This window comes from Bombyx mori, chromosome 16 (genome assembly GCF_030269925.1).
Source record: "Bombyx mori chromosome 16, ASM3026992v2".
Taxonomy (NCBI): domain Eukaryota; kingdom Metazoa; phylum Arthropoda; class Insecta; order Lepidoptera; family Bombycidae; genus Bombyx; species Bombyx mori.
In genome coordinates this window covers 5,749,962-5,776,703 of record NC_085122.1, presented here as the reverse complement: position 1 = coordinate 5,776,703, position 26,742 = coordinate 5,749,962, and the positions used below count along the sequence as shown (strand labels likewise).

The window sequence follows — 26,742 nt, the reverse complement described above, 5'->3', positions numbered from 1 at the left end:
AATATTTATTTCTTTGATAGTTATTTATTTAGAAAAAGGTACTCTTAAGAAGAATTTTCAATTGTGGAGCTATTGAGTAATCTCTCAACTGTAGAAGCAAATGCAAATTTCAATTCTAAGTCGTAAAATGCATATTACTAGATTGTTCTAAACATCAAATCTCTTCATATTATATTTACACAGACACATTCAAAGCTGATCATAGATGTAGCAAATATTAAGCAACATTTTAAGCCATTAAATGGAAACTGCTAATACTACGAAATGTTCACATTTTCCTTCATTAAAACACTAAGTAAAAAACTGTTATATAAAATTTAGTAAACCAAAAGATAAATAGAACCAATATCTTAACTCACTATGATTCCCTCTTATAAGATTTTGTAAAGTGCTTTTGAATAAAGTGCTAGTAAAATAAGAAATGACAAAAGCAAACAGCATAGACCTGTTAAATATTTTAAAATGATTTACAGCAGCATCATAGAAAACAATGAGCCCATAAATTTTGAGTATATTGTGGACATTTATTTTATTTTATTTTAGTAATAAAGTGGTGGTTTTATTTTATTAGTTTGTCCTTTGACATCCATATGACACTATATGTACTTCAATTGTTATTTATGGGTTGAATTAATAATTAGCAAGTAATTATCAATACAGTTTAGTTATATATTTTAACATCAACATTGTAAAAGCAAAACAATAAATTTTTTACTATTTTTCAATGATAACATTTAGGCACTGCTGTAAATCTAAACTTAAAATTCTTATAGTGTATTTAATCTGTAGGCCGTTTTTCACTGTGTTTTTTGGTAAATTCTTCTGCATTCTTTGTAAATTTCTTCCTATCTTTGAGAAATTCTTCGGCTAGTTCCGCCCGCAGTGGATGCTCTGGTTCTGGATCATTCACAAGAGCCACTAATGCTTGGATAACTGAAATAAATTAAATGAATGAAATGAAAAATAAAAAATGGAAGTTTAGGTTTCTTGCAGAACATTAGGCCTATGTAGTCAGTTAATTTGTGGCAGGTAGCCATCATACAACGCAAGATAATTGACAGATGCCTGAATCTCGCTTACGACGATTTCAAGATAAAGCGCATATATACAAGTTCCGAACAACAACATTCGGACCGTCGGTCTACCGAGCAATATCACCCGCTCGGTGGAAGATCTTCCCTTTGTCGTTTAAGCCTCCCAAAAAATTTTAATTGGATGTATTAGTAAAAAAGAGTTGATTGTATTTTTACCAGGGGCAGAGCCAATCCGCTGCCTACCGCTTAATACTCTCCGCAAGTCTCGTTTGAAGAAGGACATGTCATAGCGCTCGGGAGACACCGTGGAGGGGAGCTCATTCCATAGCCGGATGGTACGTGGCAAAAAAAACCTGGAAACGCACTGTGGATGACAACAGTGGCTCCAAGTGGATGAACTCTACTCCGATGGCGGGCGGTGCGATGGATAAAGCGGGAGGATGGTATCATCTCGAATAATTTCTCAGAGCGCTCTCCATGGAACTTACAGTACAAAATATAGAGGGAACCGAAATCCCTCCGCAGACCCAGAGGTTTCAAACGATCCGTGAGAATGAGTTTATCGACAAACCGAACGGCCCTTTTCTTGATGGGAGTCAAATGGAAGAAGCTGGTATTTCGGAGCCCCGGCCCAGGTATGAGAGCAGTACTCCACGCGAGGCCGGACTTGTGCTTTATAAAACAAAAGTCTTTGCTGTCCAGGCGTGAAGTACCGCTTCGCTCTGTTGAGGACTCCCAGGATTTTAATGCCAACTTGGCTTTGCCCAACAAATGACTCCGAAATTGGACATCGCTCGAAATGTCGACCCCAAGTATCCCGATACTCTAAGGTAAGTTGCAGGGATACTCCTTGGAATTGAGGCGTCATGATAAAGAGGTCCTTCTTTGCAGTGAACGCGCAAACTTGTGTTTTTAACGGGTTGACTTTCGGACTTTCATCCCATTCGGAGACTCGCCCCAGAAAGTTCTCCACTTCAGACACAAGTTTTGAACATCCCTCTTGCACCACGCTCCGAGAGAGACTCTGAGGCCGATATATCGCGTATCACCCGTGTTGATATCCGCATAGCGATGCATGCCGTCAATTGTCATTGATATACAGGATAAGCGTGGGGAGGGCCGGACATTGTGGAACGCCAGCGTTAATGGTCATGGTCAGAGCAGTCAACGTCTACAACGACCGTGATGCTCCGCTCACCCAAAAAGCTAGCGATCCACTTGCAGAGACCCTCGGGGATTCCGTAAGATGGTAGCTTCGACAGAATTGCCCTATGCCAGACCTACCAGAATCTACTATTATATCGTTTTTGATTCTCACTATCTGACAGTTGTCTGATCTATACTTTTGTAATTTTATTTAAGTGTACAATAAGGCATTATCTTATTCTTACTCTATGGCTGTAAGATTAGATAATTATCTGAATATTGGCAAACCATACTTTAAGTATTTTTTTGTTCAAGACCTTCTTAAGCTTCGAATCTAAGGGTTTCTTAACAATAAAAAATAAAATCCGGGTTCTGTAGGCTTTGTCTTGTATTATTGAACAGTAGTGTTCCTGAATAAGATATTTATTTACAAATGAATGTACAGATGAGAGAATTCCAAAAGAGCCAATATCAGTTTTCCAGGGGTGACATAAGCAAAAACTTATTTTGTATAAACAGGTCTAAAAATTGACCTCTATTAATGAACAGAAGTACTTATTTGAAATTTTCAAAATACTGTTTAAATTGTGTTATGTGTCACAACTTGTTATAAGAATGACTAATTGTACTTTGAAAAAACTCAACAAATTGATAAGAGTGTACAGGTCCATATCCTGGAGCAGTTAGATCTCCTTCAGAGGCACTCAGGCAGTTGTTAGCAAATTCCAGCTTTTGCTGAGCCTGTGCTTTCCCTTTCTTTGCAAGTTAGAGTATTTAAAGTAATTTGGCAATGGTAGTCTGAGGCATGAGTATGTTTTGTAAAAGAGGTTATCTTGCCCATTTTGTGAATTCCTGTTCCAGATGTTAGTGTAGTGTAGTGTAATTCCGCATAAACCTCATTCTCTGAGATTGGGGTAACAAACATTTATTTTGGGTTTAATGTTATATTCACTTTTATTTAAATATTTTAGATATTCTATGGACCTAACATATCACTACTTTACCTTGATCAGTCTTGGTAGCAGGCTTCCAATTTTCTGCACTAATGATGGGCAGGCACACCTGACCCTTTTCATCAATGTTAGGGTGGTAAATCTTTGTTTTGAAACTAATTTTCGGGGGTTTGAATGGGTATTCTGCTGGAAAGTTAATCTCAATGCGGAAAGCACCTTTGTTGTAAGGTGGGTTGTCCTAAAAGAGAATATTTAGTTATTAATTAAAAATATCACTTGGGGAGTGTATAACAGACAAGATCTTTTACCTATGACAACTAAATCAAAATGTTTGTTTTACATGATAAGATTCTTTTTATTAGATACATCTGACCATGAAAGACTACAAATACATACATTATCACACAAAATTGTTCTAGCACATAACTCATGACTCACCTAACATTATACAGATATTGAAATCCATACCTAAAAGTACACCCTGATAAAGGTTGAACTTGAACACTTGCATTACAATAATGGGATACCCCTTCTTTCTGATCAGAATACATGAGACAATAATTTTGAATAAATTTAATTGAAACAATAATTTACTGATATTGTTCTTTGTGTAAATATATTAAAATATCTATAAAAAAAAATTACAAATTCACTACTAAATCAATGGTTACTTACTGGAACAATTAGACCTTGCCATGTTAAGATGTTGGACTCATCAACCTGTATGTCTCTGAAAGACTTCAGGCCAGACTGTCTGATGTCATTAAGTTCCTAAAAAATATTATTGTGTAGTATTATGACAGTAATGGGAGAAAGTTGCTGAAAATATACTTTTTTTAAATTGTTCTCGTTGTAATAACTATTTTAGGTTTGTGACATTCTCTCGATTTGATTGATTTACTACATGAAGTGTTTAAGCAGATTTGACAATTCGTACAGCAACAAACTTTCGTAATTAACTTTTAGGTTAAATTTACGGGTAAAACTATACGTGGTTTAAATATATATTCGTCCCAAAGTATCAATGAAATACAAAATATATTTTTTACTTTTTGTAGTCTTCTCGTTGCAGCCATTGTACAAAATTTGCTAAAATGTCCCAAAATATTCCAAAGGTATTCTTTTTTAAAATTCAAATCGATTAATTGTCATTCCAATCAAACACCATAATTACGCAGCACAATAGAAATTAAGAAACTGAATTAACATGGAAAACGTCAATGAATTCAGTATTTTATCACAGAAAAACGGTGATCGGTGACTGTACTAAACTTTATTTAGTGTTGCCACCTATTTTTTTTAATTAAGGGGCTATGATGCAAACCGGTCTTTTAAAATAATATGATTGTTGATTGATTGTAACAAGAGTTAAAAGAGCACTAATAAAGTTATTAAAAATATATTTAATAAAGCTATTCCCTGTTTTCCAATTACAGCACAAGAGCGCATTATGCGGCATAATGCTCAACGTTGAATGTTTCAATGGTTAATGTTTCAATCGAGTCGGTATCGATTGCGAGTATCACGCTAGAGCATTACTTTTGGGAGTGCTCGATTGTGCGAAACGTTGCTGTAGTGGAAACATTCAACGTTGAGCATTATGCTGCATAATGCGCTCTTGTGCTGTAATTGGAAAACAGGGACTATATCCAACTAATAAATCAAAATTGTTCAATGCACTATTTTCTACAAACGCTTTATTAATGATGTTGGTTTGTAGCGATTGTATTTTCTGCGATCTACGTTGTATTACAGATTAATATATTATAACTGGTGCTGATAACGTACTGGTTACTACAGCTAATGCTCATTTCTTGTTAGTCTATGCTTCTCCCTACCTTTAACCGCCATTGACTTTTTGGCGGGAGCGCGAGGAGTAAAGTTGTGTGATTTGTTTTATTTTGTCTATTTAGTGTTTCTTCAGGTTTAAATGTGTAATAACGGTGGTTTATTATCTGTTTAATGTTTGTGAAAGTGCACAAATGTGGGAAAATGAAACAAAGCCTCTGGACGTAACTTCTCGGGATCCTCCAAAAAGGCTACTGAAAAAATCTCAGTAAATGACCACCATTTTACTAAGATAATGTTTCATCCCATATCATGTCATTTCATCCCAATTGGTTAATATCTCAAATTAATCATCTTCATTTCATTTCGTTTCACTACATATTATTATCATTTTTCATAAAAATAAGAATATAAATTAAAAATAAGACATCGCTTAAAGGTCTCAGTAACCAGGTCATAAAATCATTTAGAATTAACCGCCATTTAATATAGCATCTGCCCACAGCAATGTTAATGAATGGTCCGAATGGTAAACAGTCGACGTCGCCTTAAGCGCGTCATTACGGATCGTCCCGATCCGTTAACAGTGCCTTTAGATACCTCAAGCAAAGGTCATCGTCCTCGCCGAACACGTCGCTTGCGACCAAGGGCTTGACGAGTAAATTACCCAATAGACACAGCCCACAGAGTTTCTCGTCGGAGTGGGTCGCGTTTCCGACGGTGGTATTCTGCGAAGCACTGATGTTGCTAGATGCTATCTACACTTCCAGCTTAGTTCACCTACTCGTTAGGGTGGAGCTGAAATAGTCTCTTAAGGCTATCAGCAGAGGTAGGGGGAAAAAAAGATATTGAATGACGACAACGACCGCTCTGACAATAATGATACGAAAAAGAAAAAGAGGTAAGGAGCACTAAATCGTATAAGGGACAAGAAGAAAAAGTGTCGACCGTAAACAAAAAGTTTTTATTCGAAGACTCAGCGACATATCGCTAGTGTAGGAATGGAAATTAAATGGATAAAGTAGTTTTAAGCAGAGTGAAGTTTGCTGGATTAAAGGGAAGATTGCAGTTGGTACATGTAGAAGATGGTAGTTTATGATCTGTTTTTTAAATCTTTTCCCTTGCTACTATGGCGCTACCATAATTGACTCCCTTTCAGCGGTCACTTTTAATACACTGAGATTATGCTCCTTACTTCTACCCTTCATAATACATTAGATAGGTAGTGGTTTTTTGGTCGAAATTTTCATTTATAATGATCATCTAAATAGTTTTATTCAGTTAATGAGTAAATGTTTCTTCAGGCTTAAACCAGCAATAACAATTTTTATTATCCGATTACCGCTTATGTCTTTATTAGAACGGGAAAATGAAACAAAATCAAGGACGTTATTTCACTAGTTCTTACAAAAAAAAATTAATTTCTTACTTTACTACCCCCATTTTACTGGGATATATTTACACTTTATCACGTGTCGTTTAATGCCAATTTCTCTAAAAAAAAAATTTATTTCTTATCAATTTCACATTAATCAACTTTCTTCATACCAGTTAAATTCATTTGAAATGGCCAAGTTTATTAGAGTAAGTTGAAATTTTGGCTCTTTAGCCTTTAGGCTAAAATCTAGCGATTAAATAAGTAATTTAAAAAAATCACAACAATAGAACTTTTTTCAATTTAAAAGAAGACAGGCAAAGGAAGTCAGGCTTTTTGTGACGGGAACGTTATGTTTAAAAAAGTGTCAAATTGTGTGTGTGTGTTTATTTTTTTACTATAGTGTATGGCGGGTAGAGGTAAGGAGAACGAACCGTCTCTGTGTGTAAAAAGTATCCGCTAAAATCTGCTAAATAAGGGTCGCGCCATAGTAGCAATCGGGTAAATTTAAAAAAAGGCGCTGAAAGCTATTAGAATAAGATATAGAAATAAAAAAAGGACGAAAGAACTGTAAGCACTACAAAATCACAAAAAGTATTTTATTTAAAGCTGATAAGGAAATGCAATCGATTTCTCCACGTTTTACCACAGCAATAATTTTAGGTTATATTGACGAAATTAGTTTGGACTACGTAGACATGTGAGGTCTTGTATATTACACTGTCACTAACTACTCTAGTTATTTATTAAATTTCCTAACTCAGCATACTTCAATCAGATAACAACTGCTCAATTCATCATATCATACCCTGTGGATTTTGCAGGATTTTTTAACTGTTATTTAGTGCTGAAAGTGGGACACTTTTTCAAGCTTCTCCCATATGAGATGGTTCTCCTTACCTCTACCCTCCATACTTTAATATTTCAACTTGAGTAATAAATAATAATGGTAACTTAATCGTGTACAATTTATACTCCGCGCGCGAGCTCCGAGGATTCGGGGGCTAAGGAAGCGGGCGGGTGTGCACCGCGCCCGACCGTCGCTTCATACCCCGCACTCTCCCAGAACTAGTGTTGACCTTAACGTGAGAGTACGCTTACCGACTCGTTGTTTTTAATTTTGCGATAGCAGTGTTAATTACGTATGATTTCTAATATAAATAGTCTTACACTTATAAGTATTTTTGTTTACACAAATAACTATTTAATTTGATGAAAAAGGAATGGCGACCACTAGCATAATAAACATGTCTTAGCATTAGAGGAATATTACTGGCAAAAGGATGGCTTAATGGAGGACGTTGTCGAATCATTTATTATTGAAGTATGTGAGGAGAGTGACATCAAGAGGAGAGTACATCAAATTCTTCAACTACTGATTAATCTGATCACGAGAGTAATTAATAAGATTTCACGTTCATTTTGTTCAATAAAAATCAGTTCATGAAATGAAATTCATACGTGATCAATTGTTTTTTTTTTCAAGTACATAACACCCTCATAAAACTATTTTATACTTTACACTCGCACGGAGGCTTAAGATGTGTTAGTTTCGATAGCGCAATATCGACTAATCGACAACACTAGCTCATTACGTCAACATTCCTTAAAAATCCTCGGAGCTCGCGCGCGGACAGTATGTAAATGTTTGTACATTTTGGCGAAATTAAATAGTGGTTAAATAGAATTTCCTATGCATGAACGACATCTTCCTACTCGAGCAGTAGATAGCCGTATCATCCACGAAAAGGGCTAAGTGGATCGACCAGGGTAAATTGTCAATAAACAGGCTAAAAAGTAGCGGGGACATAGCAGAGCCTTGCGGGACTCAGACCGAGATATGTCGCGGGAGAGAGCGAGCTCCACTCGATACCGAAACGAACGGTATGGCTTCAGCGCTTATTATAAGACAGTTGCTGTATGGGTTATGTACTTTGCCCCGTCCAAATGGAACATTCAATGTAAAACTGGCCTTTCCTAGATGCCCCTAGTGATTTAACCGATTACAAAATTCGTCACTGGTAATTTTAGATTTTTTCAAATAGTCTGCGTTTCTTCGGCTTAAGCCGATGTATGTGACCTAAAGATTTACTTAGTGTACAACAGGGGATCGGAGAAGGGTGTTCGTCTAGCTCCCGTTCCAGTACAGAGGTAGTCTCCTTTCAGTGATGGTAATGAGGCGACCTGAGGAGGTCGAGGTTGCGCCACGCGTTACCGTCACTCTAGCGTGCTGGCAGCAGAAGGATGAGACGACATGTTGGTGGCCATAATCCACCATCGCCTGACGTACTGTGGAAGAGCATCGGTCCGCGGTCTTACCAAAATGGCCGTTATGAGCTGTCAAAGTTCGCGCGTTCTAATGAAAAACCCTATATTTATAAATATTTAATGTAAAATTACTTATCAACCAAAGTAATGAAATCATGTGTACGGTAAAAGTGATCACGTGATCAAAGCTTATTTGTATTATCTATGATCAAAGCACTGAGAGCACCTTATTCGAAAACACCTGTATTCACAGTAGAAACATGGCGACGTTTTATGATGTTATACCCTTAAGATACTACGACTGTTTACTGTCAGTCCTTAATTCCTTCACAGTAAGAGTACTGAAACGTGCTCGCACTGTATTTCGGAACACGGCCTATAAACGAGTAGCAATCCAGCAAACCTCATTCTGTTTAAAACTACTATGTTTATACCATTTCCACTTCCTACAGCTAGCGCTATTTCGGTGAGTTCTCGAACAATAATTTGCTGAGTTCAGATAGACTTTTTTAATTTGTCACCTGGTGCTTCTTTGTTCTATTCTTTATGGTTCGCGGGCAGCTTATGAAGCTATTCCAGCTACGGGCGGACGGGTAGGTGAGCTCACGGGCTCAACCTGAGAATTTGCTAACACAAGCCTTAGCAAGAGTAGTGCTTCGCTGAATCTACCACCGGATTGGATTCATTACCCACTGAGAATATTCAGTGAGAAACTCCGTAGTTTGTGTCAATAGTCAAGTTGCAAATCGAACTTTTCGATAAGAATGGTGTCCGGTGTTTGAAGAGCCTAAAAGCACCCAGAATGGTTCGGAGGATTCGAAGTCATGTTTGGGGCGACGGCGGCTTTGTGTTGCCCCCTCGCCTAGGTCAGATTGGGGGTCGTGTGACAGACATAAATTACGCTATTTAAAAATAAAATAAAAATGCTTCTCAAGTGACACGATTTATTTTTCCAAAATTTAAGATAAATGAAAAAATGAATACACATTTGTGAAATTAATTGTTCTTGGAATCGAAAAAGAAACTGTCTGGAGTTGATAATGCTGACGAGTTTTACACAATTAATTTTATAACTACAATGTTTACAGTGTGCTTAGTGCGAATTTTTTAACGTTTTCGATAGAGTAAAAGTTAACCCAATTTTGTATGCAGTTGGAACAGCGCCCCTAGCGACAAACGCAGGCAAACGATCCCATTCCATACAGATATGAGCTACCTTTTATGTTATCGAGAACGTTAAAAAACTCGCACTAAGCACACAGTTCGTAGTATTTACGGAGACTATTAATTAAAATGTGATAGAAAAATTCTCGTATCGTTTTTTGCTTTAGAGCAATTCTAGTCGTCTGCGCGTTCGTCGTCGCGGCGACGGTTGCGGGTGCGTCGGTTCCAGCCCTCACGCGGCCGCTCTCGCTGACGCCCCTCCCCGCGCTGTGCGCCGCCCCGTTGGAAGAACGAGCCTTGTTTTTCGAATATACGCTCATTCGAATCCACCAAATTTCCGACCTGCAATAATACAAGTCTCAAGTTGTAGAACAAAATATTTTCAACCCACCATGACAGTCCGCGATTGTTGCAAGCTTGACTTTTGCTTTATGTGGACTCAAAAACCTTGAGTTACGTCATTATCATCATCAGCCTGTGGCAGTCCACTGCTGGACATAGGCCTCCCCCAAAGCTCGCCACTGAACCCGATCTTCAGTTCTACGCATCCAGTCATTGCCAGCTGCCTTGCGTAGGTCGTCGCTTTATCTAGCAGAAGGGCGTCCTACACTACGTTTGCCGGTTCGCGGTCTCCACTCCAGAACACGTCTACCCCAATGGTTATCGGTTCTGCGACATATGTGACCAGTCCATTGCCACTTCAGCTTACTAACTCTGCGAGCTATATCAATTACTTTGGTTATTGCCCGAATGACTTCATTACGTATTCGGACTCGCAATTACAAACCAAGCATACATAGCAAAATTATAAATTATAGGACATATATCAAAATTATTGGATGAAGTATATCAGCATAGATTAAAAGTGTAAGCGGAATCAATTAATTAGTTAGTATCAAGTGCGGGCTCTTCAAAGCATCTCACTTAAGCGCGTAAATATATCGCGGAATACTATTGGAAGATATTGTACCCATCTATAGGTTGGGGGATGAGAAGAGTTTGAATAGGAGTATTATACGTGGTGGCGGTACGCTAGATGACATCGCTAGATATAAATGCACCAGACGTCTTATCCTAAATTAATCAAAATATCCATCATATTCCAAAACCACCTACCTTGTCGGCAAGCTGTAGTGCCAGAGCCTGCATACGTGTTGGTTCGGAACGGTGCAAGATAGCACATTCGCTCGGGTCATCCAATGATGCCAAGAGCTCCTCGTTGATGATCATTTTAGACACTAGAGAATGTACGCGTTGACGTGGTAATTCAAACATGTCAGCGAGAGAACGCAATGACAGTGACGCGTACACGTGAGCATATGTGAACAGATAGGTACGTAGGGACTCTTCACGTATAAGACGACCTAGCATTGCACGAACATTATCAGCTCCGACCATTAAATCCCAAACCTGAAATTACAGTAACTTTAACTAAAATTTATTTACAACTAATTAAATATTGCGGGTTGAAAGGCTATCAGGTTTAAGCGACGTTTTTGCAATTTTACAGGAGAGTCATTTCAAGTTTAAAATTTGGACAAAATATCCAAAAAAATCTTCAGCTAATTCATTGGAGTAAACATAATTGAAGTTCAATTAAAAGCATCTGACTGTTGATGCCAACACTGAAGATAAATTTCGCGTATTAAACGAAATGTCACTTAAACCTTTCACCTGACACCCCCCTCGATATGGTTCGTACCACCATCCTACTCATTTTTACAGCAAAAAAGACACGTGTTCCGGTCTGAAGGGCGGGATAACAACGATTCCGTGCATCTGAGACTTTTAATCCCGGAAGGTTGGCAGCAGTGAAGCCTGAACTAAATACTCAATTTAGCAATATTTTAATAATGTTTAATATAGTACCTTGGCATTCATTTTTTCATTCACGATGTAATTTAGGCAAGCTCTCCAATCACCTCTGCGCATGGCCCTTGCAGCCGCCACTGCGTGCTCTCGCATCGACTCAGGAGGGCCGACAAGCGCCTGACGTTCACTAGCACGTAGATTTTGATAGAAAGTTTTACTAATCATGCGACGTCGGGCATCAAATTCGTGTGCTGCCATGTACGGAATCTCAATCAGCATCGCTGATACTAAATAGACACACTCGAGTAATTCCAGATTAATGTGCATGTGAAAAGGCATCTGGCGTTGTTTTTCAATTTTCTCCTGCTCCTTTGAGCGCTCATGTTGACGTTGAGGTAGTAGACCTTGAGCCAATAGCTCTTTAGGCTTTCCAGTCATCATTAACTCGGCCAAACAGCCATGAGCTTCTTTCACGTTACCTCGGCGAAAAGCACACAGACCTAAATTAGCCATTGTCCGATTATACAAAATCTGTGTACTAGGATCAGAGTGTTGTACGGTCTCTTGAAGATGAGACATGAGTAACAAATCACGGGCTTGGAACCAGTTGTCATGCAGGGCATGGTGATAGATATGAGAAAGTATAGCACGAGTTCTCAGACGATCGGTCTCATCATGGGCATAAATGTATTTGCAGTAACGTTCCATTTTCTTAATAGTTGTTTCCTCAGTAGGCGGAAGATCTTTTCGAACTGCACGTGGATCAAATTTGTAGTACAAATGATCTATTTTTCTTAGATACGCCCTACAAATTTCTTGAGGTGTACCATCACGTTCAACAACTTGACATACACGGTCAATGAGAGCTGAAACTCGCACTTCATCTTTTAATCTCTCTACATACTCATTAGAATGTGGGTCACATTCTTTTAGCAACTTGGTAAATTCATCATCAAGTCTTTCCAGATAAGTAAGTAGACAACCGCGAACTTGGTATGGTGGTGTGACGAGTTGTTCATTCTCTTCAAGGATTGTCTCACTCAGAACCATATCTTCGTGAGCCAGAAGAAGAGTTACCATGTGATCAATATTTTCAACCAGTTTTGACCAATATTCCGGTTTCATTGCATCAGAGACTTTAGGATTATAGTCAAAGAGGGCAGCCACGATGGCCGAGCGTAGTTTTAGTTGTAGTGCATCTCCCAAATTATGTTGAAGCGCAACAGTACGCAACTCATGTAAAAGTTCTAACTGAGCACGACGATCAGTTCTTTTTCGACCTCTGGCTGCGCTTATTTCACCAAGTTTCTTCACGACAAGTGCAGCATCAATATCACTATCCTAAAAATTTGGTAACAAAAAAAATTTGCTTAATTTATGTATCACTAATTGAATATTTAAGTAAGGAGATTGTAATATACATACTTTAGCGAACATTTTAGGCTTATCAGAAGTCGCCGCACCCTTTCTGACTGTTTCCCATTCACCACCATCATCAGCTACGTCGCGTTTATTGATTTTACCAGACCTTTCACGTCTTTCCTCACGTTTCTTTAGTTTAAGTTTTATTTTCTCTTCATCATCCTCTTTCTTGGTAACTTTCTTGATGAATTGTTCACGAATATTGGAGGTACCACGTTCCTCATCATCAGAGCTAAAACTGGAGTCAGAAGAACTAGAAGCCCAATCCATAGAATCTGATGATTCATCATCTTCTGGTGGTGGACGAAGAAGGGGCTCGGGTTTAGGCTTCTCTTTAATTGGTTTTTCTTCATCTTCAGACTCATCTGATGATGATGAATCTATGAACAAAGTTTGTTATTAATTGTTTTGCATTGAATATGAAGTAGTGTTGAAGAATGTAATTTAAGTTTTCGTTTATTTTTAATTTGCTTACCTTTACGTTCATTGTCATCGGGTAGATCAGGATCTTCACGGAACTTGGATATTTCAGCTTCAAAATCTTTAGTGTACTTCCTAAGTTTCTGTCTTAGTGAGGTAAGAGCTTTACTGTTTCCTTTTGATAGAGCTTTTCGGGCTTCACGTTCATTCCATGCTCCTACTACCCAATCGTCCAATTCTACAAGAGCTCTTATGAAGAATCTAGGAGCAACTCCATTCTCCTCCTTTTGAACAACCGGTGCGGCTCGAGTGTATGCCTTTTGGAGCTCTTCGAAAGAAGCTAATGCTGAACTAAAATCCTTGATTTTCCGATGATTGCGTATAGAGTGTATAATTCCTTCTAATTCCTCATAACGCTTCTCTTTCATTGAGCGCACAACTCGCTTTGTTTCTTCCTCATCGTCACTAAACTGTTGCCAATATAAAGAATTATAATTAATTGTACTTTTCTTGTTCAATATTCTTCTACAGTTGACTGAATTATTAAATAAAATTTGAAAAAATTATTATTCTAAGCTTATAATTCTAAAGATGTAAAATAGACATGTATTAATTTGTTTGAAATTGCCACCAACTAAATCAACGATCTTGAAAAATTTTTGTACCACAGACCAAACAAATTTTATGTAATAAGGCGAACCTATTCATGCTTAGTCGATTTTGAAAGTACTTCAGAACGAGAACTCTAGTAAAATAATGTAATAGCCCTTAATATAGGAAGTCCGCTGAGCGGACGCGGCACTGTTGCCGCCACTGGCCGCGTCTGTTTGAAGTCCTTTGAGCGGACGGGTCCCTGTTGATAGATAAATGTGATTTGACATTTCACGTATCTGTGGAGTCCGCTCAGAGGACACCGCACTGGGGAGAGGTTAATGTATCACAATAGAACATTAACTAGAGTTACAACCATGCTCGGTAAGAGCTGTTGTTAGTAAGCTAGTGTTAATAAGAAATAACTATCCAGTTGATTTTATTAACGCAATATTATAATGGAAGAAATTTTCAATACTCGAATAATCATCATTTGAAGACCAAAACTAAGACATGTAAAACATGCATGCCGTGGTAGCGCAGGCTCTTCTTACACAAGTATACGCAACCTTCCTGTTGTTCACTTATCCTGAGTGCATACCTCAAAATAGAGGCAATTTACTGAAATGACTTGGGACTATAATAATATTGTGAATTGTAATTATAATCTTGTAGAATTTTCCCACAATGGCGCACTTTTAAGATTTTTAATCTGTTAACAATATACAATATTAAAAGATGACAACAAAAAAAAAATTAGCAAAAAAACACAGCAACTCTTATCTCCCAATCAATTTATAACTTTTAGTCTGATCATTTTCTTTTTAAAATTTGAAGCATATGTTTAATGTTTATTACAATTAACATTAGATATGTGTCGTTCGCCAACGAACGAACCAAACGACCCGGGTTTCAAAATCCGCGCGAACATTTCAAAAAATATGAGTCGTTCACTAGATTGACCCGTTTAACAAAACCTACGAATCAGAAGAAAAGAACCATGCAACAGTCATTCGGGTCATTTCGGGTTGCCGGGTCTCGCCCCGCGCCCGTCTCGGTTAGACGTTCGCTGTCGCATAATGACGCATAACGTATTTGAATTTTTTTTATCTCACCTAAACAATCGAACTATAACAGTTCCTTTAAACTGTTATTCAATACTAAACTTCATTCAGCCAGTGACCTGATAATATTAATCACATCATAAATTGGTGTGATTAACGGAAATCCAAACGTTTGACTGAACGGGTCGAACGAACCGGATCATTTTGTCAACAGGTCAGTATTGATCTGATTCTCTAAAATTGATTGAACAACACATATCTAATTCACATCACTGTACTATTCCGGAATCAAAGCATCTTGTTATACAAGTCAAGACAAATTAATAACAAATTGATATGCCAATCACTAGATGCACTTATTAAACTCATAATTGAAATAAATAGAAGTTTTAGTGGCTTACTATTGTTACTATTAAATTATTTATCCATGTATATTATTATATTACTCCAAATTATCTTTCAAGCAGTATGCCAGTTGACCAACAAGTCTACTAAGAGTTTAGGAACGAAAGAGTAGCACGAGCAACCCTTTGTCCTGCCAAGATGTAACTTGTGGGATTTTTTCAGATATTTTAAATTTAACATGGGTTGAATCCTATGTCATACCTTATTTATTATGAATTAAAAATGTTTTAATAATATTATACCATATTTTACAAAGATGACTGAATACAAGAAATAAAATTTATAATTAAAATAATTTCACAATCATTACAAAATATGGCTGTTCCCTTTGCCCATTCAATTTTTTGGACAAGTCGTTAGAAAGCTGTAAGCTGGCACAATAGCAGATTGCGAGCAGAGCAGAAATACATTATTGATCGCTACCCCCTCTATTAGCTACTGATAGTGGACATTTAGGAAAGAATTTAAAGGATCACATTTTTCAAAACTTCTAAAAGAGTTACAAAATTTTGCTAATTGCATTGCTGATTACCGAAAAAAAGTTTCATATATCTTGTCATCCTACATGAGATTAATGTTAGTCTCCCTTGGTAACTTAAAAAACTATTTATCTTTTTTTAAACTATAAATTGAAAATTTTGTTTCCTTGATTCCCAATTATTTATTTTAAATTTACCGTGTAAACTGGCGCGGGGGCGCGTACTACTGGCTCGTCCTCGCTGCTGCTCTCTGACTCCGAGTCCGTCCCAGTTGCAAAGAAACGACTCATATTTACAAGAGTTAGTTAATGCTTCTGTAAAAGAAAACTTCGTTAATTCCAAATGAACATTATTTGACTCCAATGGTAATTTATTTTCTTAAATATCTTAAATAAACATCAAAATTAGTAATAAATAGTTGACTTGTCCTCGCGTTGAGGTTATAAATTAGAACTGTTTAACATTTTTACAATACTTACTGTCTTATATTAAAAACAGAGTAGGTATTCAGTTTTCAAGCAATCCTCTGATGATAGACTTAATAAATTTGTAGCGAATAGAAAGAAAGCTCTCAAATACAGACCTTGCCCACGACTCACTTCATACGTCAAACGCATCAAAGTTGATCAAAGAGCTAAACTTTGTTTCAATTGTTCAATTGGAAAGGCAAAGGGAACGTGGCATATTGACTTTTTTTGTTCAATTAGACAGACACTTAAAAAAATCGTTTTATTTGGCTACATCCCTTTGCTCGTCGTATCAGATAAATTAAACCTAAAATAAACATTTATGGTACATACCTACCATAATAATTGTGTATTATCTGTGCTTACCACCCCCATAATTTCAAGTGCATTCTTTTTGAACATCACCAATAAAGTAACGAGAACACACCTACGTAGTAAATTACATTTTAAGCAATGTCTGGGCATAAATATTTCACAAATCCGAACAACCTATTCGAAAATGACGACGTCGATGATAACGAATTTGTAGATCGCTTCCGGTCAAGAATACCTCAAACACAGCAAGCAAATAAGCCTTATGGAGGTCATATTGCAGAACTGGAACGTCAACGCCAAGCTATGATCCAAACACAAAGAGAAATCGAACAACGGACAATAGATTCATCAACGAGAAGTATCGGATTGCTTCGTGATTCTGAACAAATTGGTATTGCAACGGCCGAAGAGCTTTCCCGACAACGTGAACAGCTACAGAACACAGACAGGCGACTTGATGAGATTAACACCAATTTAAACTATAGTCAAAAACATTTAAATGGTATAAAGTCTGTATTTTATGGTCTGAAGAATTATATTTCCGGAAAAAGTGATCAAACACCATCTAAAAGTCCAGCGACCTCGAATGTACGTAATGCTGGTACAAGTAGTAGCAGGCTTGATGAAACCCTAGATAATATGTCTAGGAACGTTGAAGATCGCTTTGAGAGTCATCCCTCAGCACGCCTACATGGTTTGTCTCAAGAAAGCGCTAAGAGTCCTGAAACAGAAAACGAGAGAGTAAATAATATACTTGATTCGAACTTGGATGAAATGGTGCATGCTATATCCCGGCTCAAACATCTAGGAGTTGCACTTGGTGAAGAGATAGAACAGCAAAACAACCTCGTGGATACTATTCAAGACAAAGTTGAGATTGCAGATATCAAGATTGGTAAACAAAATAAACAAATGAATAAACTACTTGGGAAATAGCAATAATTATAGCAAATTAAAGATTTATTTTAAACAACAACTAAAAGGGTCTATTAATCTATTAAATGTATCTGTTTATAAAGATTTAGCATGTTTTTAATGTGAGTGGTTTGCAAAATTCAGTAGTGTAATCATTTTGTGTGATAAGGAATACTAATGTATGGCAAAGTTTGATAAGATTATTTTTTATTTGAATCACATGACCAGCAGCAATTTGATAAACAACATGGTGTAAAAAGGGGATTTCATAGTAAAGGAAAAATCCATATATAATAAACCTACTAGTAATGTAAATTGTCTGAAAGGCTTCTTACTGCATACTAATGCTCTATACATTCGTCACCACTGCTGAGCTGACTGGCATTTTTATAAAGCTTCATAGTATGTAATAATGGTTCTTGTGTGATACTGTCCATTGTTAGCTGATCATGTACACTTAGTTACATCTAATAAAATGGTGTATGATTCATATTATTTAGGTAAACCTTTTCTGTATCATATTCGATCATCATAACCTTCATTCATTCTTCATAACTTTATTGTGCACAGTATATAGTAAAAAAAATTATCTTGTAATCTTTAAATAAATGTGTTATCTTTTTGGCTAGCAACTTATCATGACAAATTTCTTCTATTTGTTTCTAATTGTTGTTCATGCAATTAGAGACAGTTACAGTATAATAGCTAGGTTTCACTATTTTAAGATAAAGTTTTAAGTACACTTAAATATATATAAATAAGACTTGTGTGCAAATAAAACAATATTAGGGCAAAACAACCAATATAAGGTGAGTACTTACTTTAAGTACCTATGTTCTATTAACTAATCCAAATTTTAAATGGGTGAAAGTTCCAGACACCTCATCATGAATTATGTTCTTGCATCATAAAGTAAGGTACATACATACTAATATTGTTATCAATGAGTTAATGTTTGCCATTAACAATAATTTCATTTATATCCAAGAACCTAGCGATAAGTGTAAACAGTCATTATTATTATATATACTTATTTTATATTGTTTCCATTAATAAATATATTTCAAATCACAAATGCTTTATTTTCTTTAGTTTTTTAAATTCTAGATAGTAATTTACATATTTGCATCAAATACTTGTTCGAAGAAAGTATTATCAACAACAGTTTCCAATATCATGTCATTGGCATCAACATTATGAGTTTTTATATGTTTTTGAAGAACTCTTTTATTTGACAGTTTCTTCCCGCATATATTGCAATGGAGCTCCACAGTGGCATGAGATTCCATATGCATTTTTAAGCCTGAGGCTGTTGCAAAACCTTTGAAACAAGTTGTGCATTTGTGCTGTCTCTCTGTCGTGTGAGTGTGTGCAAAATGCACCAACAATGAATGTTTGGTGGCAAAGCTTCTTTCACAGTCTTTATTGGAACATTTAAATGGTTTTGGTCTCTGTTGGCCAGTATGAACTATGCTATGTTCCCGTAAATAAATAGCTCTGGTGTAAGCTTTAGGGCAACTAGGGCAAGCAAACTGTTTTACTCCAGTATGACTTTTCATGTGCATGACTAGAGTTGATTTTGCTGTAAATCGTTTTCCACATGTAACACATACAAACAGTTTACTGTTGCTCGAATGAGCGACTCGAAAGTGCTCTTTCAATGACTGCCTTGATTTATAGGTTTTGTTGCAAAAACCACATTTGAACTGAGCAATATCTCTGTGGCTCAAGAGATGTTGGCGTAAGCATCCAGAGTTGTGAAATGTTTTGCCACATTTGGAACACAAGAAGCTTTTCACATTAGCATGCTTAGTCATGTGATACCTTAAACCATATATTCTTGTAAATGACTTAGAGCAAACTGTACATGTGTATTTTTTTTCACTTTCTTTTTTAGGCGGTTGTTCAGTTGATTTAATTACAGTAACAGGAGGTAAAGGCGTTAACTCTTTAGATGAGAATGGTTCAAAGTCTAATGAAGCATGGTTATTGAAAAGTGGAATATCATATTCATGATCTTGATAAACAACATTAATATCAATATTTTCTATTTCAGTCCTGTGAAGATTAGTCAGAGATTGCATCATAAGCATTTGAGATAAGGTTGCATTAGCTTTTAGACAGTTTAATTTGAAATTGTAGGAATGCAAAGCTGTAGAAACACACGACGAACATATTCCTTGTGGCCAATTCTCTTCGTCATTATTCTGAAAATTAAAATAATATTAAATAAGATACATAATATTGTAGCAACAAAAAAGTGGGATAAACACCGTTTACCTCTAAACAGTTCAGGAAAACTAAAACATCGATCAGTTTAACCTTACTCATTTCGTGTTCTACTAAGTCCTGAACATTCATAAACATTGTAGAATCAGATTCTGTTAAGCAAGTCCGACATATGTTTTTTGACAAAGGTATTATTAGACTTGTGAATTCCATCATTAATGGTAGGTACTAAAAATCAAACGGAAATTTATCAAAAACATCAACCATATTTTTCACAGCAAAATTCACATCAATTAAATAAATTAGTGCAGTCTATGTCCATAGATTATACACTTAATATTTGTGCTATGTCAACTACTTACAGATAAGTAATACTCGGCTCACTGAATTTGGCCTCCTTTTTTTTGATTTACGGATTTTTTTATTTTTAATTATTTGTTCATCGTTTGTTCGTTAATGTTCGAATGTAAAAATTGTTTGTTCGTCTTTTATTTATTTATAATTATTAAACAAATGATCACCCTTAAGTTGGCCCCCTTTACTAGATTTTTTTTCTATCGCTCAGATTAATTAATTTTGATCAATTATCGTCTGCTCGACGACTATTGGTCATTGTTCGATCATAAAAACAATTTAATTCCCAATTATTAATTATTTTATATCTAATAAGGAAACCATCACCTCACGCCTACATTGCGCATGCGCTGCTTTTGTCAGTCAGCTGACAACGGCCGTATTTGCTAGCGTTTTGTTAACAACTGCGTTTATAAATGCAATTGAGACTTTTTGGTTGGAAAAACGCGGGAAACCTTTGAATTTGGCGGGCGCGGTTTTTGTTTGAATTTGTTGAAAAATATTTTTTTTTAATCTATTAAGTGATCAGAATAGTTAAAACTTGTATATATTTGTAATTTTTATTATTATTTAAATTTTTTTGTATTTTATTCTTTTTTTCTTCGAGTTGGGGTAAGTTTTTTATATTTATATGAACGAGCCTCCGGACCCGGGGGGCACAGCGCCCCCCGCGGTTGCATTTGTCACAATCTCCAACGAATCCGGAATGGATTCTGACTGCTCTTTGGTGTCTAAAAGGAAGCTGAAGCGTAACCAGCTCCACAAAATTTGTAAAAATTGTAACAAAAGGAAAAGAAAAAATAATACAGAAACATTTAAACAATCGGACTGTCAATGCAAAGACGAATTTACTGAGAGCACTATTGATTTGCCTGCACCTGGTCCTTGCACTGATACATCTTCAAAGCCCGTTCCTCCCACTGATATGTCTCATAAAGCCTCCACACAAATTGGTAGGGCTAGTTATGATGCCAATGACCACGGCCCGTTTGTGGTACACGTGCAGAAAATACAGTCTGCTGATGATGATGGTACAACATTACACCCAGTTGTGTTTGGCAGATTTTTAAAAAAAAATTTTTTCAAAAATATTGTTAACGGAAGTTTGAAACGTATTGGCCGAAATAAAATGACACTTTCTTTTAATAATTATACAGACGCTAACAGCTTTGTCACTTCAAACTGCTTAGCTACAAACAACATGAAGGCTTTTATCCCAACTTTTAACATTACGAGGATGGGTTTAGTTAGGGGAGTCCCAACTGAGTGGTCCCCTGAAGATATTATGCAGAACACTAATGTACCCATTGGGTGTGGGGAAATTCTGAAAATTAGAAGACTAAACTATAAAGTCATGATAAACAACACACCCACATGGAAACCTTCGCAAACAGTCGTGTTTACATTTGATGGACAAGTTTTGCCCAAACGTGTATTTATGTGTTATAATTCTATGCCTGTTAAATTGTATATATACCCAACCATCCAGTGCTTTAATTGTTGCCGCTTTGGGCACACCAAGGTCCAATGTAGGTCAAAGCCCAGGTGCTTCAAGTGTGGTCAGGGCCACACTGGAGATACTTGTAATGTGGAGGAAGACTGTGTATCTTGCTGCTTATGTTCTGGGCTGCACTTTGCTTCGAGCAAAAAGTGTCCAGAGTACGTGAGACAAACAGATATTAAAGTAACAATGGCAGAGAATAGCTTATCCTATATTGAAGCGTCAAAATTACATCCCCCCATTTCTAAATCATTTGCTGATATTGTATCCTCTCTCCCAACTAAATCTGTTCCTGGTGGAAATACAGTATTGCCTGGTTCACCATCCTCACGTACAATATCTTATAAAAAAACAGTCTTCACTAAACCCAGAACTCCTCCTCAACACAGTAAAGGTTTTGATCATGTAGCACATGAGTCTCTTGTAAGGGACTACAATATGCCAGAGCCTTCTAATGGATGTGCATTACCATCCTCGTCTAATGCAAATTCACAACAGACAATAGCAGAGTTAATTACTATATTGATCAAATTACTTTCTGAACCCAATTTATCTATACCGTCCCACGCTGCTAATTTAATTCGTACTTATACTAATATTAATAATGGCCAACATGGACAAGTTAGTTCAATGGAATTGCCGCAGTATTATAAACAAAAAGCATGAAATTATACATATTATAAATACTTTTAATCCTTTTATATTTTCTCTATCTGAAACCTGGCTAAAGCCAGATTTTGTATTCAAAATCCCTGGTTATTCGTGCTTAAGAGAAGACAGGGCTGATGGATATGGTGGTGTATGCCTACTCATCAGAAACTCTAGCACCTTTTCTTCCTTCCCTCTCCCTTCACATAGTAACTGCTTTTCTGTCATTGCAGCTATTGTTGATGGTATCTGTTTTGTCTCTATCTATGTCCCTCATCCCTCCTTGCAAATCTTCAATGAAATTAAAAACTTCATTTCAGTTCTTCCTCGGCCTTTCATGATTCTGGGTGATTTCAACTCTCATCACACATCTTGGGGTAGTTCAGTATCTAATAGTTATGGTTATGAATTATTAGATATCTTAGACATGTATAGCCTGTGCATTTTAAACTCGGGTTCTCCTACTCGCCTCACAAAGCCTGGTGAAGTAATTAGTGCCATTGATCTGTCCATTTGTACTCCCCAGTTAGCATCTTCTCTATCTTGGTCTACTTTGTGTTCCACTTATAATAGTGATCACTATCCCATAATCATTTCATTTCCCTGTAAAAAAAAGGATACAATGTGTATTCAAAACTCTCGCCTCAAACACAAAATCATAGACTCTAAATGGAGTCAATACACGTTATTAATAGAAGAGAAAATTAATAATTGCTCAGAAGTTAATGTCATAGATAATAATTATTTCAAAGCTATTTTGTTAGAATCGGCTGATAATGTTTTTCCAAAGAAAAAGCCGTGTAGTAATAAGTTGTCATCTCCACCGTGGTGGGATGAAGAATGTACCAATGCTATAAAGAAACGCAAGGCAGCAGAGCGTAATTATCACAATAATATGTCTATGAAAAACTACGAGGCATTAATGACTATAATGAAAGAGGTTAGAAAACTATTTAAAAAAAAGAAATTTGACGGGTGGAGGAAATTTTGTAGCACTATATCACCTGAAACACATGCTACTGTCATATGGCGAAATATCAAAAGATTTAGATCAGCTGTCAATCCTTCTAACGCATTGTTGCTGCCTATAGAATTAGCAGATCAATTCCTTGATCGTTTGGCTCCTCCTTCTGCTCCACTCAACGATCCTATCCTGTCTTATAAGCAATATAACTCTGATGCCCCTTCTTCTCTAAATCTAACTTTTACGTTAGGGGAGTTAAAAGGTGTATTAAATCACGTCAAAGACAGTGCTCCAGGGGAAGATGGGATTCCATATTCCTTTTTGTCTCACCTTGGCGAAAAAGGATTAAATTACTTTTTAAATTTAATAAATAAAATTTTACTGACAGGTGACATTCCACCGTCATGGCGAAGTCAAATAGTATTGCCATTTTTAAAGCCGTCTAAGGTACAATCTGATATCAAATCATATCGTCCGATAGTTTTGTCATCGGTGATCACAAAAGTTGTTGAACATTTAATTAAAAATCGGCTTGAATGGTATATAGAAAATAACGAATATCTGTCCCAAACTCAGTTTGGATTTCGAAAAGGTAAAAGTGTGGGGGACAATTTAGGCATATTAGTTACGGATATTCGTAATGCTTTCTCAGATAAAAAGTCAGTAGTTGCTGCTTTTTTGGATATTAATTCGGCTTATGATAACGTTCTATTACATATTCTAAAAAGTAAATTAGATAAATTAAAGGTTCCCTATTTTTTAACTAATTCCATTGTAAATCTTCTTTCGGAGAGGAAAATTATTTTAGATGTTGGCGGCCCTTATAAGCCTAGTAGGCTGGTATGGAGAGGTTTGCCACAGGGGTCTGTTCTGAGTCCTTTATTGTACAATATTTATACATATGATCTAGAAGGTTCAGTCGGAGATTCAGCAAGTTTATTACAGTATGCCGATGACTTGGTTATTTATGCCTCTGATATGTCTGTAAGTACTGCTGAACGATATGTTTCCTCCTCTTTATCTTTGCTAAAAATCTGGATGGATGCAAATGGCCTTGATCTGTCTCCCTCAAAAAGTACTGTTGTACTTTTCACCAAATCCCGTACTCCTTGCTCACTTAATATAACATATGATGGGGATATATTACCCATTAGGAATCAAGTTAAGTTCTTAGGAGCTATTCTTGATTCTAAACTAACGGGTCAACCACACTGCGAATTTGTGGTTAGTAAATGTGAGCGAAACTTGAACATGCTGAGATGTCTCGGTGGGGTTTGGTGGGGTGCTCACCCGGCTACACTGAGGTTGGTGTATAATGCTGTCATTAGAAGTGTACTGGATTTTGGGACCTTTTTCTTAGACCCAGGTAATGTGGCTGGCTTTAGAAAACTAGATCTCATACAGTCTAGGGCTTTGAGGATTGTTTCTGGTGCCATGAAATCGAGTCCGGTTAATGCTCTGCAAATAGAATGTTGTGACCCTCCTTTAAACTTAAGACGTCAATATCTGTCCGATAGATTCATTTTTAGAATTGTTCAGTTCCATAATCATCCCCTCATTTCGAAACTAGAGTTTCTTTCTAAAAAAGTACCCTCTTCACATAAACCTTTACCTTGTCTGTTAAAAAGTTTCCTGAAATTCAAACAATTACAAGCCCCAACTCATTCTTTTCAGGTGCTTCCTTTATTTGGCGCTTCTTATGATTCTCTCTTACTTTCTCCAGTGATTTGCTTTTCTCTTGGCATTGAAAAATCTGATTTTAATGCCAATGAAAATTTTAATTGCAATGTCAATAGTAAATGGCCTAACTGGCATCAAATTTATACAGATGCATCTAAACACTCCAGTGGGTGTGTTGGTGTTGGAGTGTATCACAAACAGTACAACATAGTTCAGAAAATTAAATTACCTCCGGAATCATCGGTCTTTACCGGTGAATGTTTTGGACTATTAAAAGCTCTTGAATATGTGCTGTCTTTCAAACTAAAAAAAACCGTTATATTTACTGATTCCTTAAGTGCATTACAGAGCTTAGCAAAATTTTCACTAAAACTTAACCCTTTTTTTCATGTAATATTTGAATGTAAGAGAAAGCTGTTGCACTGCCAATCACACAACTATTTAGTATCATTTTGTTGGGTACCTAGTCACTGTGGCATATCTGGAAATGTGAAAGCTGACAGTTTGGCCAACAGTGCTACTGTGACCGGTGACGTATACCCGTACAAGAATTTTGGCCATGATCTTGCTGCTTTGCCCGGCATATGCCTCCACAAATCGTGGAATATGTGTTGGGAAGAGAGCGGCCGGATTAAGGGTCGTTTCTTGTATGCTATACAGTCTTCCGTTCCCAGGAAGCCATGGTTTGCCAAATTGTCGTTTGGTAAAACCGCCACTTCTACTATAATTCGTATGCGTCTGGGACATAACAGCCTTCCAGTTCATTTGCACAAACTTGGTATCGTAACTAGTACCGCCTGTGAGTGTGGCGAGAGTTATTGTGACCTGAATCATATTTTCTTTTCTTGTTCTTTATATGATCATTCTTCCTTATATACTTCTTTAGTATCTCTCTCTGTTCCCCTTCCTACTAATATTTCTTTACTTCTTCGAGATTTTAATCCCCTTGTATATAGTATTTTAAGTAGGTTTATATTAAATAATAACATTAAACTATAATTTTGATTTATTTTCCCTGTTATATAATTATTCTGATTTTTTTTGTAAATTCAATTCGTTCTAAATCATTTATGTTTTGTTGCGATAAGTTTCCTTCGTTTTTTATTATTTATAAACTGTAAATAAATAAAACGGCGAATTATAAAAACGTTATTACTTGACGCTGGCTAATGCACAAAACGTGCCAGAGCCAAAAATAAAGAAGAAGAAGAAGAACTGCGTTTATACCATAGAGTTACTACTTATTAACTCCATGGTTTATACATATATTAAGTGTATAATCTATGGTTTATACTGTCTAATTATTTCATAAGTGGATCAAAAAAATATTGAAAACTTCAACAATAATTCAACAAAAAAATGTCGGTGAAGAGTGAAGACGGTCAATTAGTCGTTAAAGTACAATTAGCGTGGTTTTCAGTTCAGTTATTTTTAATGATACTATTCATTACCATGCAATAGGAGATAGTTAAGATACTTGTATTTTATAATAAAATTAATAATTCCTAAATTCATACTTAGTTCAAAAAATGTAAATATAATGCACACAAAATCTGTTTTTGTTGAAATGATAATTATTTATAAGTTCAAGAAATATATTGCAGGGACATTTAGTAGAAATTCATTTAATATAGAAGAATAAACTTAGTATATATACTTATACTCTATAAACAGGATTTTTTAAGAATAATTATATCTATTTGATATATATAATAATATTATAATAATGATATTAAGTATAAATGAAG

At 36.3% G+C, this 26,742-nt stretch overlaps 4 protein-coding genes across 7 annotated transcripts; 1 reads left to right on the top strand and 3 right to left on the bottom strand.

Moving 5' to 3' along the window:
- Positions 1-138: 138 nt before the first annotated feature.
- On the bottom strand, positions 139-4,380 carry UBE2L (ubiquitin-conjugating enzyme E2L). Its single transcript, NM_001043925.2, is given in 4 exon segments — positions 139-933; positions 3,185-3,371; positions 3,809-3,904; positions 4,183-4,380. Coding segments are annotated over 4 exon segments (465 nt in total). The 5' UTR covers positions 4,210-4,380; the 3' UTR covers positions 139-778.
- Positions 4,381-9,491: 5,111 nt separating this feature from the next.
- Positions 9,492-16,639, bottom strand: eIF3c (Eukaryotic translation initiation factor 3 subunit C). Of its 4 annotated transcripts, XR_005245596.2 has the most exons (8): positions 16,401-16,543; positions 16,119-16,235; positions 13,438-13,852; positions 12,966-13,342; positions 11,598-12,881; positions 10,845-11,138; positions 9,835-10,070; positions 9,492-9,662 (listed from the first exon to the last, which is right to left on the bottom strand). XR_005245596.2 is itself a non-coding variant. In XM_012692632.4 (7 exons), the coding sequence occupies exons 2-7, from the start codon at positions 16,209-16,211 to the stop codon at positions 9,903-9,905; spliced, it is 2,631 nt and encodes an 876-aa protein (XP_012548086.1). In that variant the 5' UTR covers positions 16,212-16,235; positions 16,505-16,639; the 3' UTR covers positions 9,492-9,902.
- A 202-nt stretch (positions 16,640-16,841) lies between these two features.
- On the top strand, positions 16,842-18,693 carry LOC101738668 (soluble NSF attachment protein 29). Its single transcript, XM_004928842.5, has one exon. The coding sequence runs from the start codon at positions 16,842-16,844 to the stop codon at positions 17,637-17,639; it is 798 nt and encodes a 265-aa protein (XP_004928899.1). The 3' UTR covers positions 17,640-18,693.
- Positions 18,680-22,623, bottom strand: LOC101738536 (gastrula zinc finger protein XlCGF57.1). The gene is made up of 2 exons (XM_004928841.4): positions 19,899-22,623; positions 18,680-19,825 (listed from the first exon to the last, which is right to left on the bottom strand). The coding sequence occupies exons 1-2, from the start codon at positions 20,061-20,063 to the stop codon at positions 18,734-18,736; spliced, it is 1,257 nt and encodes a 418-aa protein (XP_004928898.1). The 5' UTR covers positions 20,064-22,623; the 3' UTR covers positions 18,680-18,733.
- Between the last annotated feature and the right edge of the window lie 4,119 nt (positions 22,624-26,742).